Source organism: Larimichthys crocea, chromosome VI (genome assembly GCF_000972845.2).
Source record: "Larimichthys crocea isolate SSNF chromosome VI, L_crocea_2.0, whole genome shotgun sequence".
NCBI lineage: Eukaryota > Metazoa > Chordata > Actinopteri > Sciaenidae > Larimichthys > Larimichthys crocea.
The window spans coordinates 11,768,423-11,786,330 of record NC_040016.1 but is presented as its reverse complement, the minus strand read 5'-3'; the positions used below and the strand labels follow the sequence as shown (position 1 = coordinate 11,786,330).

General features: G+C 37.8%; 2 protein-coding genes across 5 annotated transcripts; one reads left to right on the top strand and one right to left on the bottom strand.

Annotated features, from left to right (window-relative positions):
- The first annotated feature begins 144 nt into the window (after positions 1-144).
- LOC104920518 (caveolin-3) lies at positions 145-5,443 on the top strand. 3 transcript variants are annotated; one of them, XM_027279874.1, is made up of 2 exons: positions 145-386; positions 4,947-5,443. In XM_027279874.1, the coding sequence occupies exons 1-2, from the start codon at positions 291-293 to the stop codon at positions 5,286-5,288; spliced, it is 438 nt and encodes a 145-aa protein (XP_027135675.1). In that variant the 5' UTR covers positions 145-290; the 3' UTR covers positions 5,289-5,443. The 3 variants fall into 3 exon arrangements, 2 of the variants coding, with proteins under 2 accessions (XP_027135675.1, XP_010731100.3); XM_010732798.3 differs by lacking the exon at positions 4,947-5,443 and adding an exon at positions 1,101-1,687 and having other exon boundaries at positions 228-386; XR_003462519.1 differs by lacking the exon at positions 145-386 and adding an exon at positions 1,808-3,477 and having other exon boundaries at positions 4,947-5,286.
- Positions 5,441-12,549, bottom strand: oxtrb (oxytocin receptor b). Of its 2 annotated transcripts, XM_019260784.2 has the most exons (4): positions 12,302-12,549; positions 11,075-12,162; positions 6,789-7,089; positions 5,441-5,954 (listed from the first exon to the last, which is right to left on the bottom strand). In XM_019260784.2, the coding sequence occupies exons 2-3, from the start codon at positions 11,997-11,999 to the stop codon at positions 6,827-6,829; spliced, it is 1,188 nt and encodes a 395-aa protein (XP_019116329.1). In that variant the 5' UTR covers positions 12,000-12,162; positions 12,302-12,549; the 3' UTR covers positions 5,441-5,954; positions 6,789-6,826. The 2 variants fall into 2 exon arrangements, with proteins under 2 accessions (XP_019116329.1, XP_010731101.1); XM_010732799.3 differs by having other exon boundaries at positions 5,441-7,089.
- Between the last annotated feature and the right edge of the window lie 5,359 nt (positions 12,550-17,908).

The window sequence follows — 17,908 nt, the reverse complement described above, 5'->3', positions numbered from 1 at the left end:
TGCAACATGCTTCCCTCTTTGCAAAATGCACAGTCGCAGTTTGAGTTGTGAAAGTTTTTGCAAAATAATGGCCAACGCTTTTGTGTTAATGACCATGTGCATATGTGTGTCTTTAACAGTTTAAGGTGGCCATTGGGATTTCTGGAGTGGCATAACATTGAGTTTCAGTTTATAAACTGCCACTCCCCTACACTGCCCTCTGTGGCTGTGGCTGTAACCACACCCAGCCGCTATATTATCTTAGCATCAGCTTCAGCTTCAGACTCTTCCTTTAGTCAGGGAGCAGAACCATGGATGAAAATGAGGCGCAGATCACGGTGGAAAGCCAAACCATGACTGACATCGACAACAGGGATCCCAAGGAAATCCATGCGGAGGGAGCCAGAGTACGTAAAATCTACTTTTACTGTAATATATCAGTAGTGCATGATTTATGAACTGAAATATAAATTTGTGACAGTTAAGTCATGCCAAAGTGTGTGTGTAAAAAATCTGCCGAAAATAGCCATTAACCTGATCTGACCTATAACCCATAAAATCTTTTAATAATGTCAACTTCCTGTCAGCTTCAAATAACTAAAAAGCTATTAAGCCTTTGATAAAACTTGAATGCATAAAACATGTTTTGCTGCATTGCACTGTTAATACGTGCTTTGGTTTATAAACATTTTATTATGTTTTAGTATGATTTTAAACTTTCTGGCCATTAACTGGGAAGTTTTAAAGAGTTGAGAAAGTTTTAACCTTTGAAGAATCAGTTAACCCAGATCACAAAACAACCTCATTTCCCCTATTTAGACAGATCCACTTTCTATTTGCAGAGGGTTTAAGATCATTCGTAAAATAATACATTTATAAAACCCTGCATTTATATTTATATTTACTATTTCCAGAAACAATGTCACTTACTCAGGATTACCCACAGGCTTCACTATCAGATGAATATTATCATATTATGTAGGCTACATGAGGTTTCAGGGTTAGTGTTCTGTAATGCTGGTGTCTGGAGTAAGAGGAACTACAGATTTATGTGTGAACTGAACTTTTAAGCCTATATAACCAAACACAGTAAATAAATGACCAACCTCTGTATGCTTTAGGTCGAGTTTGCAGATGTGATTGCAGAGCCTGATGGCCTACACAGTCTGGATTTCATGTGGAAAGTCAGCTACCACACCTTCACACAGACAAGGCGCTGGATCTATCGATTCTTTACTCTCATTTTGGGCTTCCCTTTGTCACTGATCTGGGGCTTGCTGTTTGCTTGTCTGTCATTCTTGCACATCTGGATTGTTACGCCCTGCCTCAGAACCATCCAGTTTCATTTTTATTGTCTGGTCAGACCCCTCCTCCAGCTCATACGTGTCTGTCTTCTCCCGCTCTTCAGGGTAACGGGAAAGATACTTTCCAAAGTGAAATTGATTATACGCAAGGAAGCCTAAGTCCTGTACAGCCGCATCATTCAGGCATAAAGACCAATGGTTGGACATTTCATTGACTTTGAGAAGAAGAGTTGAAGAGTTGTCATTTTCATTTGGTGATCTCCATTTTCAGCTAATTTACTGTCAGCTTGTTTTTTTCTTCCTTTTTTTACATGATAATACAGCAAAATCTAGAAATTGTCTAATCATGACTATTGCTCTTTTATATTCTGTCTGTATAAAAATCTGTTTTGATGTCAGTTTTGATGTCAAATAAATAAGTACAAACTGAAAGGTATTATTGCACCAAAACAATAAAACTTTCTCCCACATGCCATGACATTTATCAGGTATCATGAGTACTTTTTAAGGTTACACTTACTGCATGTGAATGTTTCTTCCCTCCTTTCCCCTTAAACCCGCTCCCTACAGATGATCATCACTCCGAAGCACATCTTGTCAAGCTATTTAAAGTTACGCCAATTTTAAAACAGATGAAAACAGAACAAGAAAAAGTTTCAGTCATTACCGTGGCCACAAGGGGGAATCATTAATCTAGTTTGATCACAGTGTGTTTAAACTCTGAAGTCCAGGTGCACAGATTACCTCAAAACACCACCATCTTGAAAAGATGGAGTTGATAAAAAGGGATGGTATGTCTGCATACCATCCCTTTTTATCAGCTCCATCAAAGTGAATTTCACATTACATCATCAAGGATAAATGCTGTTGTCTTTAAGGTCAAATCAGGACAACAACTGTTGGCTTTAAGAGTCAGACTGAAGACTAAATGCCCATATTGTTTATGCAGAAAGACAGAAGATAAATCTTAAAAAGCTAGAGGCGACAATGTAAGAGAAAAACATTTGCAAAAAAAAAGAAAAAATGAAAGAGGTGCTCTGTGATAGCAAAGGGCTCACTTCAATAGAGATAGAGACACAAAGACATTTTGTTCTGCTCTGATATCACAGGATGCAGGGTTTTGTCTGATCAGAGCTGCAGGAGGATTGCATATTGAGTGTAGTGAAATCAGTGTTGTTACACTCACCACTGTACATGTTCTTGTGCATGCAAGTGTTTCCTGTAAATAAACACATTGTGGTACACCCCATGAAAATTCACATTAGCCACCACCACCTAGAGCAAAGTTGTTTTTTTTAAACTGGTTTTGCTGTTATGGTAAGGCATCTAAGATGGTGCAGACTTTGAACAAAACAGATACCCAGGAACTTCCTGTGTGGTTACAATCAAATGGCGCTGCTCTGTCGATTGTGTTGTTCAGCTACATGATGAATTTCATCAGAACACCAGTCTTTCATTGTACCCTTTGACAAATATGTACCTGCTGTATGCTATTTAACTTATACATTTATTTATTGAGCATCCATTAAATATAATTACAACAAGATAAATTCCCTGTGATTTATTATAGCAAAGAAGAATATCTGCATTGCTGAAGGTAGAAACACATATTGTAATATGAATATTTCTCAGATGTTTATTTATTAATTATCGGTTCAGTTAACACGGCCTCATCCAAGTCCATCAAATACCAAAGCTGCTTTGACAGGCATCTCATGCCAAAGCAGAACACTGTGGCAGTGTCAAACTATTTTGTTTGTTTGGTTTTTAGTTAAGGAAGCTACTACTATACAAACATTGTTGCTAAGATGTGTACTTCATAAATTATGTTTTATATTAGTTTGTTCAAGGACGTGTAGATGTAAATGAATATACATCTTGCATGAACTCACCGTAGATCATACACTTGTTATTTACTGACTGTTGACTTGTGGCACGGTGAGTCTGCCTCCCTCTTTGCAAAATACGGTGTGCTGTGGTGCTGCTGTGAAACCACATACCCAGCTTCTCATCTTGGCCTCTTTTGCTTCATTATCTAAGCTTCATCTTAATCTTCAGGCTGTTCCTTGAGTCAGGTAGCAGGACCATGGAAGAAAATGTGATCGCGGAGGAGTCTGTGATCATGATGGAAAGACAAACCATGGCTGACCTTGACAACAGGGATCCTAAGGAAATCCATGAGGAGGGAGTCAGAGTACGTAAAATCTACTTTTACTGTAATATATCAGTAGTGCATGATTTATGAATTGAAGTATAAATGTGTGACAGTTGAGATGAGTCATGCCAAAGTGTGTGTGTAAAACATGCTACTTTAAATAGCCATTAATCTGATGAGCCTATAACCCTCTGTTGATGATATCTGAGGCAGGGTCAAGCAGCCAATAAATCAATAAATAAATTATTTTATTTTTGTCAGCTTCCTGTCAACTCTGGGCCTGAGATAATTCTGGCCTGTGTGCTGACAGATTGTAAACTATTTAGCTTTTGCTCAAATTTAGGTCAAACCCATAAAATGTTTTGCTTTAAGAAAAGATCAAGATGCTGGTGTTTCCCTTTACTATTGACAAGTTCTTTGATTTAAATTTTTTTTATTTAATTTATGGAAAACTCTTAGTACTGATTTGAAACTTTCTGATAGTTAACTGTGACACAGTGATGTAGCACTCGAGACTTTTTGAAGGTCTCTGTCTTGGACAAACAGACCAAGACACAACCGATCAAGACCACAACTGCAGGGATACCATCAGTGTTTCATATTAATTAACTAATAAGTCACTTGTTCTAACACAGTTTCATAATGAACCAAAAATATTTTTGCACTTCAGACGGATCTTAAGTTTCACTTTCACTTTGCACTATGAAGAGAGTAAAACAAATGTTGAATGTCTGGGCCTGAAAGACGGTTCAGTCTTGTTGTAGTTGTAGAGCAAACACCTGTATGGATGCTCAGCAAAGTTTCAGATTTGATTCCTCCACCAAATCAAAGTCAGTATTTTATAAAGCAGCTCAATAAAAAGAAATGAACATTAATGTGAATAATTATTGTTGTAAGAATAGTTAAATAAATCATGCTACATGTTAAATACAAGGCTTCAAATAGACCCTATGGTCGGTACTGGCCGATACAGCCAGTGATCAGTGATCAGCCCCAAAAATCCTGATTGGAGCGCCTTTAATATTAATCATCAAGCATTTGGCCAAGCCATAATATATATAGTAGTCACACCGCAGACTGGTCTTGGTCTTGACTTGGTCTTGGTTTAGGTGGTCTTGGCTACAACACTGCTCTGAAGTTTTAAAGAGTTAAGTACGTTTTAACTTAAAGTTCACATTTAAATTTCCCTTATTAAGAAATTAGATTAAATAAATCAAATTATTTTCCATGATGGAGTGAAGTTTTTTACTTAGTAAAAGCATTTACCCCTTTATAAAACTCATACATTTATATCTCTTTGTAATATCTAACTTCTAATCATAATATTGAATATTATCATATTAGTGCCGTGCCTACTTGAGGCTTTCACTGGGGAAAGTTTCCTTTGTCTTATGTTCTGTAATGCTGGTGTCTGGAGTAAGAGGAACTACAGATTTATGTGTGAACTGAACTTTTAAGCCTATATAACCAAACACAGTAAATAAATGACCAATCTCTGTATGCTTTAGGTGGAGTTTGCAGATGTGATTGCAGAGCCTGATGGCCTACACAGTCTGGATTTCATGTGGAAAGTCAGCTACCACACCTTCACACAGACAAGGCGCTGGATCTATCGATTCTTTACTCTCATTTTGGGCTTCCCTTTGTCACTGATCTGGGGCTTGCAGTTTGCTTGTCTGTCATTCTTGCACATCTGGATTGTTACGCCCTGCCTCAGAACCATCCAGTTTAATTTTTATTGTCTGGTTAGACCCCTCCTCCAGCTCATACGTGTCTGTCTTCTCCCGCTCTTCAGGGTAACGGGAAAGATACTTTCCAAAGTGAAATTGATTATACGCAAGGAGGCCTAAGTCCTGTACAGCTGCATCATTCAGGCATAAAGACCAATGGTTGGACATTTCATTGACTTTGAGAAGAAGAGTTGAAGAGTTGTCATTTTCATTTGGTGATCTCCATTTTCAGCTAATTTACTGTCAGCTTGTTTTTTTTCTTCCTTTTTTTACATGATAATACAGGAAAATCTAGAAATTGTTTACTATAAAATATATGTATACAATTTCCATATATTTGTCAAATAAATGTTTTTAAAGTACAATATGAAAGCTTTCACTGCACTAAAACAATAAAACTTTCTCCCACATGCCATGACATTTATCAGGTATCATGAGTACTTCTTAAGGTTACACTTACTGCATGTGAATGTTTCTTCCCTCCTTTCCCCTTAAACCCGCTCCCTATAGATGATCATCACTCCGAAGCACATCATGTAAGGCTGTATAAAGTTACATACACTTCAAAACACACATAATAAGCCAAGAATTTACATGATTTTATCATGACACCGAAATCCTCCATAACAGCTGGCATTTTGCCTCAAATTGTACAGCAATGAAACAGAGCAGAAAAATAAGACTGTGTAGTAGCTATGGCCACAAGGGGGAAGCATTAATCTAGTTTGATCACGATGTGTTTAAACTCTGAAGTCCGGGTACACAAGTTACCCCGAATCCATCAACCTAGAAAAAGAAGAGATGAGAAACAGTGGGAACTATTTACAAAGTGAATTTCACATTACATCATAAAGGACAAACGCTATTTGATCTGTCGCACGAGAAAGGTGCTGAAAACAGTGAAAGCATCCTATTTGTGGTAAAATGTATTCCTTATGGATTTAGCTCCGTTAAAGTTGTGTGTTGTTGCATTGTCACAACAGACATACTCAGATTAAGCATGGATATTATCTTAATAACCTCAATATCATTCATGCATATCAACATTGTGATTTTACCACCAATGTAATGTACTTATACAATTATAACATCCTTTTACACAAAGTAATGCTGCATTAAAAGGATATTTTTGTAATCTGCCAAACTCCTTCTTTTTTTCTTTGTAGAAAGAATCCCTCTATGCAACATTAATAGTATTTTTTGTGATAGCTGTTTACCAAATCAAGACAACAACTGTTCACTCTAAGACTCAAGACTGAAAGACAAAAGCATACAAACAAATTTTAAAAATGCCCATATTGTTTATGCAGAAAGACAGAAGATAGATCATAAAAAGCTAGAGGCGACGATGTAAGAGAAAAATATGATTTGCAGAACTTCAGTGCAAAAAAAAAAAAAAAGAAAAAAGGAAAGAGGTGCTCTGTGATAGCAAAGGGCTCACTTCAATAGAGATAGAGACACAAAGACATTTTGTTCTGCTCTGTTATCACAGGATGCAGGGTTTTGTCTGGATGGAAGATATACATCATCTATTTAGCTCTGTTTAAACCGTGTTGCAATGGCCACCTCTGCTGATGATTAAATGCCTAAAATTGTGGACTTGCACGATTGCCAGCTTACTCAGCTAAAGGAAGCCTTGATGGCTTTCAGCTGGCTCCTCAGTGTCCTGGTCCTCCGGTACTGGACGTGTGTGTGAGGCTCCTCTGGCTGCTCGTGTTCTTGATGACGTAAGTTGAGGAGCTGCTCTTGTGCCTGCACTGTTGATCAGAGCTGCAGGAGGAGGCTGTCATGTACTGTCTACAGCAGCAGAAGAAGCACTGCATCAGGTCCTGGAAAAGGTGACCAGCAAAGAACATGTAGATCCAGGGGTTACAGCAGCTGTTGAGACTGGCCAGCAACATGGCGATGATGAAGGCCATGTCTAGAGAGAGACAGAGAGAGACCAAGAAGGACATATGTTTGATATTTTGGTATAAGTATTGTCTCTATAGTCAGATCCTGATATATCTTATTCCTCTGTGCCCCATTGTTGTCAAACATTAATAAGAATCAACGATCCTCACCATTGCAGTAGTTTCTTCATTACACTGAACTGCACGGTACAACTGTTTCCAGCAAATACACAGTTTCCTCAAGTTTGAGTAACATTTGCTATAAACCTTTTTTAAAAAAGGCAACTATATATTTCTGAGCCTTTTTTTAAAGATTCACATTTCCAGTAGCACCCGATGGAGCCCTGCCACATGCAGGGAACGGAAGTCATTAAATATTGAGATATGGACTAAAATGTTGTTGCTTTTAGTCTTTTTCATGGGATTTGGAGTCAAGAACAAAAATATAAAAAAATATGGCTAGCCTTATCCTTAAAAAAACACCTTGTCTACGTCAAGTTCCCTGCCTGTCACCTTGTGTTTGCTGGGATAGGCTCCAGCCTCCCTGCTACCCTCAGTAGGAGGAACTGTTAGAAAAAGGAAAGATATTCTTCATTCCAGTGAAATATAATCACCTGGTTGTCAGCTAAAGTCCCAACTCAGTGTGTGTATGTGTCTTGTTTAGCCTCTCAAGGTGCACTTTTAAGGGATTTTACCATTGATAGTGTCATAGCTGTAGGTGTGGTGATGTTGATCAGTCGGTGTGTTGGTTGGCCCACCGCTTTGTTTCCAGACTTAAATATCTCAATAAATAATTGATGGCTTACCATTACATTTCATACCGACATTCATGGTTCCCAGACGATTTATTTTGTTAATTTTGGATCTCCTGACCTTTGGTTGTTTTTTATTGAAATATCACATATCATAACACTTGGCGGCTAGATTACCATGAGATTTGGCATAGACATTCATGGTACCCTAAGGATGATTTGGAATAACTTTGGTGAACTTTAGTTTGTCCAACCCTTTTGGTTCATCAGCAAATACTTGCATGACGAATGACATTCCCATCAGCTTCAGCTGCACAAGTTAGCACACTAACAGGCTTAGCCACTAGCCTGGCTGTAGACTCTTGTTAAAAATGTGCAAATTCTCTGCAAAGATTTCAGTCAATTTATCCACATTTCTTCAAGTTTAAGCAGGATGTCACAAGCCACCATTTTATTCTATAAAGATCAGTTCATATTCAAGGTAACCACACTCATAATACACATCAGTTATAGAGAAATATAGGAACTGGCATGCAGAAAGCTTTTCAGACAACCCTAAAACCATTTGGGATTATAGCTGAAAAAATATGGAAGGTTGATTGATGTCGTACAAATAGGATTTTAAGTTCCTTGACACAAACGTGATAAATGGCTTCAATTATCAGAGGCCATCCTGAATGGAAAAGTATACCATTTTTTTCATTCAGTTTGATTAAATTTCCAATCGTTAGAGGCACAGAGCACAGTGAAGAGGCACGCCATTCGCACAGTGGAAAGTGGACGGCTTCCAACATCTTTTTTTTTTCTTAATGGGGTGAGAGAGATTTAGTGCACGTTGTCTTCTTCTCTCCTCGAGTGAAAATGCTGACCTCCATGGTTTTGTCCATGGTGCTCTGACTGTCTATAGCGATTTGCTTTATTGTGAGAGGTGTGCTGTGCACAATGTCAAGAAAATGGCCTGTCAAAATTATGATTTAACAGATAACTCCAGAGTTCTGAGATTATTTGGTGCCATGGGGAGTAGAGTTCTCATAAATTCCACAAAATGACAGAATTGAGATGTTTATTCTCTTCAAACCTTTCCTTATAGTACCTTTTCACCACTTTCTTGTGCTGCCAGAAATAAAAGGAAAATATTAATCTTGGCTGCTTTTCTGTAGTGTCATGATGTATATGGGTTTCAAGCTGGAAAACTGGAAAGAGGGATGACGTTGAAATCAAAAGGAGGACTGTGTTGACACTCCTATCGCTAATTTGATTAAGATACGCGCCAAGAGCCAAAGATATTTCTAAGAATGAAAAGTAAAACAAACACTGCACGAGAGAACAAAGTCAGATTCTCCTTCGCTATTGGCAGATCCACTGTAAGTCATAAAATATGATGATATGACTGAAGTTCAAGGCCTGGAAGAGAGTGGCTGTTTTCACAATTTGATTGTACTGTCTTCAGCAACAGGAAAATCAGCTTCACGGAGTCTTAACCTGAGTGTCCTTACTTCAAAGCTTTTCTTTGAAATGAACACCCATAACAGTTGATTTTCAGAAAACCAATGTCCCTTTCATGACAGTTCTAATCTGAAATATTTCAAATTGTGTCGCCACACTACAGCACCATGTATCCCCAATTTTGGTGACTTTGAAATTTTGGGACTTTGAAGTGAAATATATATTTTTATTCCATTAACACTTGAAACAATTCTCTGAATTCTTAAGATAAATAAGCCATGAAAACACATTCAGGTTATATAAAAACACCTCCCATGTGGGACTTTTGAGAGCTATACCTATTTTAGAGGGTGGAAATTCACAGATTATGGATATGGCAGCCGATATGGTGAATGAAAACAGACCTTTTCTGGTTCTTGCACCATTGTTCCACCAATGTATTCAGAATGCTGCTTTCTTTAAACAAATAATAAACTTTATAAAATAAAATTTCAGTTAAAGATTTAACTTAACATGTTACATATACATTGGAGATAACTAGATAATTCTAGTTGACATTGCTGAGAGCTTCTTCTTTTCTATTACTCTGTGCTGCTTGTTACAGTATTGTAAATTGCAGCTTGCACTGACAGCAAAATATTACAACAAGCATTTATTGTGCATCATGTACCAGGGGGAAAAAACTGTTTTTATACAGGTGCATAATGAATAACATGCACGCCGATATCAATATGTCTGCAATATGCCAATATCGTCCAATGATATTGGCTAACCGATAGATCGGCTGGGGTCTAGAACAAATACATTAAAAAAACTAAAAAATAGGGCTGGTTTCCTTTTTTTTCACAGGACCTCTATGAGGAGTTCACTATTTCATAGTTAATGTTTCTATTTCAGTATGAATCAGTATACAATAATAATACGAAATATATTTTTTATTTATTTAATAATAAATCTAAAATGTGACATGACTTTTGAAAGTTTTGAAAGCAAAATAACATGTTAAAAAGTTTAGATTTATAAATGGTAAAGAGAAATAGCCTGTAGTGGTTGAGTTCACCCATCCAAACAATATGGGCCCCCTACCGCAACAAAGACTTTAACATCTGTAGTTACAGTGCATGCATTCTTACCTTTAATGTCTTTATTTTCCCAATTTTGTGCAAAGCCATTTGGTAGAAGACGGGAAGATGATTAACTTGGCTAAGTCTGGTCCATATCTGTGTCTCTAAATGAACATTATGCTGTTTGGCTTGAAAGGTTACGGAGCACATCTGCTCCGCTGCTCTTGTTCATTTTCATGGCAAACCCAAAAGCAAATCTGAACAAACTACACACTTAAATGGGAATTATACTACAAACCACCTCTGGTAGAGCAATAGAAATTCTTTGAATGTCCCGGTACTCTCTTACTGACTTTCTCTGAACTGATAAGCACTGTAACTGACGCTCCCATTCATCTGTTTTCACTCTAGGGAAGTCTGAAAGTTAAACACTATTGTGTTACCTTGGAAGTGAATTGGATTGGTTATACATTCTAAGAGATATGATATCAGGTTGAGGAGTGGCCTTTCTATGTATGTGACATCTGAAATATTGTTCTTTATGTCACAGGTTTATGGGCAATAAATCTACCATTATAAATCTTGGACACAGATGATGTGCTACTCATTGTGTCACTGTGCACTTGCCACAAGACGGATTATATATAAAAAAAAAACAATTAATCTGTGAAAATCACTATTTCTGGTGAATATACATGATATTTGTATCAGGATTATAATTCAAACTAAAGAAACCAAGATTGTGCCTTTACCTTCTCTTGGTGCAGCAGGATCCCATGCAGACCACATCTGGACAAAGAAGAAGGGAGTCCAGCACACAATATAGGCAAGGACCACTACAAATGTCATTTTCACTGTGCGGATCTTTGCTTTTGAAATTAGCCTCACGCTGCTCACACGAGAGAGGGGATGTGCGCCTTTGGAGGACCTTGTAGTCAGAGCCAGGAAGTGCTCCCTTTTGGTTTTTAAATTGAAGTTCTGCCATATTTTAAAACATATCAAGCCATAGCAGATGCTTAAAATTGCCACTGGGAAAATGTAAATGCTGAGACTCATCCATGTGATGTATGCTTTGGCACCCCATGGCTGTACAAAGTCTCCCCAGCAGTCATACACACCGTCTCCGACCTCTTTCAAGGAAAATATGTACGCTTGAGGAGTGCTGAATATCAGACTGAGCATCCAAGAGGCGATCACGTAGTAACGGTCCTTTCTCTTGTGCACGGACCGAAGAGGCTGACATATTGCTAAGCACCGGTCGATGGACATCAGGACAAGCATGTAAGTAGATGCAAACATACCAACAACCTGGAGGTACTTAACCAGCCTGCACAGCAAATCAGGCCCATAGAAGCGAAATGTGATATCCCAAATGAGTTGCGGTAAAACTTGAAATATTGCAACGACAAGGTCTGCGATGCTCAGGTGCTTCATGAAGTAATACATCCGAGACTGGCTGTGCTTGGTGGCGTGGATAGCCCACAGGACGCACAGGTTACCGGTCAAAGCGAGCAGCAGCACCAGGACCAGGACGGTAACTTCCACTTTGGCCACTTCTTCGTTTCGCTTCAAAGGGTTCACTGTTGTGTTTCCTAAATGGCTGTCGTTTCCTCGACTTGAGTTGCTCCAGGAAACATTCTGCGCCCAACTATTCTGTTCGCGTAAAAGGTCCTCCATCGTGCGTAAAAGCGCCGCTTTGGCGCAGCCAGCGGTCACATCACAACAACAGACTCAGGACCGCTATCAGCTCTGTGGTCGTGCGGGTACCCTGCGCAATTTAAAGCCGGCTCACTCTGTTAAAGTTGTTTTTGTGGGTTTAATTACTGCGTAATCCAAAAGTCTGCAGAGAAACAAAATGTAACACTTTTATTGAAAACTCTGATCCATTGCACACTCATCATTGAACTATTAGAAGTCCACAGAGAAATGATATAATCACATAACCATATAAAGTGTTTTTTTTTCTTGATGAATCTTACCTTTAAAGCGATCCTTTGCAGTTTTTTGGGTCCTCGGAGCACCGCAGTCCTCATCACTCGCTGCGTCCAGTTTGATGCCTGCTTTGCTAAAGCTTTGTATACTACCAATCTCAGCAACCCCCTCCCCTCATCTTATTTTCCTCTAAATGAAACTGTCTGGGTTGAGTATGAGCACACCGCACATTATAACTACTTCTCTCACTCACTCACTCGCTCTCTTCATGCATTATGTTTAGGTTTGGACTTTTAGAGTGCTTTGTAAAAATCCATTGTCCTTTAACAACATTTGAGCGATGCTATCTTTTATTGAACAGCGAGCCGAGGCTTTTAGAATCTATATTAGATGAAGTGATCAAAGGAGAAAAATTCCACTGATCCTACACAGTTTAAAGCGTTCACCTGTTTTCCAAAGAAAGCCACCAAATATGGGGAATAGATGCTATCATCGGCTGAAATTGTATGCTTTGGTTGAATGTAATTACATTGCATTACAAGGCTGTTGTAAACTGGTGCTTTACGCACAGGCCCAGCCATGGCTGACTATAGGTCAAGTTAAAATGAATAATTCAAGAGTTGCCAGGGCATTGAGTCACTAAACTGACATGGGTGATTGATATATTTGTGGAATCTATCCAAACAGAGCCAATCAGCTGTCAAAAATTTCCAAGGCTGCAACAGATTCCCAAAGTTGGTGGTGCTGGAAATCGTGAAGGAAGGATTTCTCCAGTAAAATAAATAACTCAAAATATTCTCCAATTTTTTCAGGCCCATACACTACAGTGAAGCAAAAGATGATTAAAAATACTAAAACAACATCATCCAAAATGTTCTTTACTCTCACACAGAGGATGTCATTTTATATAAATGTCAGATTTCTTGTTTTTTTACTTAGATCCAATTTAAAGTTAGAATTCCTTTGTTTTTTCTCATTAGCACAACAACCTCAACATAATTGCCTTCTTCCTTAACAGGAAAAAAAACAACAAAATATTATCTGGATTCTGAAACATACACAGCACAACTCAAAGTCAATTTGATTCATGTAACCCGGTATTACAAATCACAATTTGCTTCAAGGGGCTTTATGATTTCTACAGCACCCTCACAGACGACACACTCTCTGCTTAGACGAGGAAAAACTCCCCCAAAAGAGCCTTTAATGGGGATAAAATGAAAAAAACCTAATTTTGCACAGAATGTACAGACATAGATAGATGTCATGTGTACATAAACAACCAGCAAAAATAAAAAAATAGGATGTTGAATAACTTTGGGTGTCACCGTGTCACTATTATTTAAATTTCAAATCCAAATGTCTTATTTTCTTCAGCCATTTTCTTGACCCAGGTTGCTTTTGCTTTTGCTCCAGAGAAAATGACTTATTTTTCACCACCATAACATGAACATGTGACCATCACATGTACGGTGTTAACGTGTTTGTTCCTTTGGCTTTATTTGACAGGCTCAGTTTAACACTTGCAGGTGCTGCACTGGTAGTCGTTTGTTCAGCTGAATAGCCCTCATAAGAGATGTGCCAGATACAGTCTGACCAGACGTGTTGGCAGATAAATGGTTCATTTTTGAAAAAGAATTTTTTAAATACTGAATCATGAGGTGAAAGCGTATTTTTGTGCACCAACCACAGTGACCTACAGATAAAATCACCCAATCACCCACAGTCCTACTACAAAATAAAATGCAGTTACCAAAACAACAAAAAACAATTCAGTGGAATAGAAGCATGTGTGCGATTTATGTAGGTTTTTCGTCTATCATAGATCACAGTGAAATGACAGAAAAATGACTAGAAATATGCTAAATGAGAAAGCTAAAATGTCTCGACATCTGATGTGAATAACTGAGTGCATTATCTGCTGATGTACAGGTGCTTTATAGGGGTTGCTGACATCAGCCATCCATCTGTGAGTTATGATGTAACTGTATGCAGTAACACCTTATGATTCATACTACATGATCCTAAAGTATGAACTAGGCTATAATTTCAGTCCTGCTTTCAAAATCAGACCACTTAGGATCCTAATATTATAAATTTAAAAAGTTTAATTTGCTGCAACACTCATCCCCATGCGAAAGACTTCGCATACCTCATTAAATCAATGAAAAGTGTTTTGTATGCAAATTCAGAGAAAAAAACCCTTTTTAAATTAAGTGGCACATGATTATTATCTGTTTTTTAAAATTATTTATTTATTCCCTTAAACGTAGAGCTTGTGTATTTCTTAAGAAATTAGGTTTCCAAGGTGACTTGCTGTTTCCAAGGTTACGCGCAGGAGTCAAGATGCTGCTGAACTGCGAGATGAGAGTTGAGATAGTTTGGGCACTAATGAGGAAGCCTTCCAGGTGACTCTCAGAGGACACAGAGGACTGTGGTACAAACCCTGGACACTTGGGACAGAGATTTAACGAGAGATCCGAAAAGTGAAAGAAGGACTGCTGCAGGTGAGGTGAAAATGTCATTGTATGATTAACATCTTCTTTGAAATCAAGTGAAATGTACAAAGAGCAGAATGATGAGTATGTCATAGATTCATTGCATCTCATAATTCACTGACTGTAGCCACACATGGCCCCCTAGAAAGAGAATTTCTGAAATGTTGAAGAATATTCCAGGACATTTGCCAGATGGTTGACGTCCATTATTTTTTTCCTGAATCAAGAACTGTGTGACCTGCTTAGACTTATGTGAGTTTTGGCTGAGGAAATAGACATTTGAGGTTTATACATGATCCAGGATTTTATAAAAACAAGTTGAGGAGCTTGCATATCACCTATGTGTCACCTGAGGCGTTCTTTTAGTCATACGTGCTGTTAAAGCCCCCAAAACAGTAGTTTTACAGTGTTTTACTTTTATATTGAATATTCATGATTAAAATAAGATACTTAGTTATTATTTACACACCTCAAACATATCAACACAGTTGATGTAAACATAGCTGTGGTCTGATGAGATTTGCAGTGACCTGGAAATAAAACCCCACAACTGTCATCACTTTTGATTCAAACAGTACAGCATCCTGACTGCTGCATGAAAGAAAGTATTTGCCGTTACCCCTTCCTAAAGTCAGCTCAGACAAAATCACAAAACAAAAATCTCTCATGTGAAATGATTAAAAGTGATTCAAATTGTGTGTTCATGTAGGACCCAACTCAGCTGGACTTGTAAACAATGGTGGACACCAAAGAAGTTCACATTAATGCTGTTGGCATATTTTATGTCAAAACTGGAGAGAATTTAGTGACTGAAAGAAGACCTGAGGGCTTTCATCAGCTGAAAGAGATTCAGTAAGATTTAGACGATGTTATATGGTCCCAGATGGTTCTGTAGAGTAAACCATCTGGTGGAGTTAGGTTAGGACTCAACCACTTAAAGTATGTAGCTGATTAAAAAACATGTTTTCAGTGCCTTTAAACCGCTGATATCACACAACTTTGCACAGTCTATGAAACACCAACATGAACAGAACATGGAACATTTTGAATCTGGACTGCAAGGCTCTAAAAAGCCACTTAGTTTGTTTATGCCTCAGGCCAGCTGTAGGCATATCAGCCAGTATTCATCATTCAAAAGAATCTGAACACGTCACTGATTTTGCAATCAACTGTTTAAACATAACACAACATTAGGTGTCAGACATTATGCAATGCATTAATGAATTTTGCACCATGGCCCCATTAATTGGTGCTTTTCAGAAAAACACATCAAGCTCTGATACTGTACTAAGCAGCTGCAGCTGGGCATACCCCCAGGCACTGGCATGCTGTCCTGTTATGTACATATTTTAACAGTAAAGTGAATTTGTTAACAGTTTTGTCATAAAGAAGTTATGACACGTCATATAAATTCGTTACAAAGAAGGTTTCTGTTATGAAACCAACTTTTATGAAGCAATAAATATTATAATGGGACATTTCATTAAGAGGAGCTGAAAACTGGTGAATACTTGGAAAATCTCCCAATCATACCATCTCTGTTCCAACTCCTGGCTCCTCTCACATCAGGGTCAAGTATTCACTTGTCTTAAAAATAAACCTGTCTCAAAATGCTCTGGCCAGTAATTATTTTTCGACAAGATGTACTCAAGATCAGCAATGCATCTTAAAACAAGACAGGTGATTACTAATAATGAAGACCCAGACATGATTTCATTAGGATTTACTGGCTTAGTTGTGAACTGCGACCCCATCACCTTACCCTCTTCATTCTACCATGATGGAGAGTGTAGTCATTGTTTGGTTTGTCTGTTCTCTGCTGTAGAAACACGATGGTGGAAGAGGATCCATGGTGTCTATGGATATAAAAGGCTCTCCAAGGTAACAAAAACATAACCATTCTCTTTTTCAGGTGATTATACATTGATGAAAACAGTATTGAACATACTAAACCTGGATCTAAATCTTTAATAACTAATTCTAATTATACACATTTCTATGTCCTCCATTTTGATTTAGTAATAATAATAAAACCTATTAGCCAAAATATATATCACAACATCATCAATTAAAGATTAAGGTAAGATTCTTGTTTCCGAATAGTACAGCAAATGTACAACCTAATATACAGAAATACTTCACATTCTTCAGATGTTTTCAGTTTAAAATAATCTCCTGTACACACGGTATGCTCGAGGTGTCTCGAGAAATATTGAAGTGAATACTGAGCTCTTTTGATGGAGGTGTAAATTAGTAATGAAAACTTTCTCACCACTTCGTTATAAAAATGTACCTTTGTTCCATGGGGACTGTTGCTAATGCTGGAGAAGGTGACTCCTAATGGTTGAGTGAGGGCTCCATTAAGTGGCTGTGAGAGCTCCTCATGTAAAATGTCTTGTAAAAGAAACTTTAATGTAATTTGACTGTTTGTTTATACTCTCTCCGTAGGTCAACAGAGGTCGCCTGCAACTTGGCCAAAAGAAAATGCGCATGCATTAATGTCTCTTGAGGGACTGAAAATCAGACCCAAATTCCTGTGTCTTTAAGAACTCACCATCTGACTCCATATTAATCTCCAGTTATTCCTTGCACAAACCAATAAATATGTGTTAAACAGACAACCTTTCTATATTTTCAATGACACTGCTTTTCTCTTTACATTACCTCCAATATATATTCTACATCAAGCATCAAGCAAACATCCTTTACTGACTGTTAGCTTGCCAGGCTCTCCTACACTCTCTATCTGTCCTACTGCAACACATGATACACATAATATTAGACAATAACCAAACCTGAACACAACAAAACGGCCCGATTCTGACCCAAGACCCAGTCCTTCCATGTTAGAAATCTATTGAAATCAAATTGTTTACTCCTGCAGAACAGCAAAAAAGAAACTCAGATGTATACATGCTTTATTTTGTTTATAAGAAACATGCCAGAGCTACATTATAAAATATTGCATATATACAACCTAATCTCTGACTGTAAATCTATATATACACAGTTATCTGGTTTCACTAGCATGTTTACAACCAAACAACATATTCAGCTTACAATGTCTGCTCCAAATGTTTCTGTTATTTTTCTGTACATTCATGGTCATCTTCCTGTAACTCCATTGATTACAGAACTGATGAATTATATAAGTAC

Bases quoted from the DNA above. Each gene is read 5' to 3' on its own strand.
- LOC104920518 (XM_027279874.1), top strand. From the start codon at position 291: ATGGATGAAAATGAGGCGCAGATCACGGTGGAAAGCCAAACCATGACT. The intron at 387-4,946 runs GTACGTAAAATC...TGTATGCTTTAG, and splicing joins TCCATGCGGAGGGAGCCAGA to GTGGAGTTTGCAGATGTGAT.
- oxtrb (XM_010732799.3), bottom strand. From the start codon at position 11,999: ATGGAGGACCTTTTACGCGAACAGAATAGTTGGGCGCAGAATGTTTCC. The intron at 7,090-11,074 runs GTAAAGGCACAA...GTCTCTCTCTAG, and splicing joins TCCTGCTGCACCAAGAGAAG to ACATGGCCTTCATCATCGCC.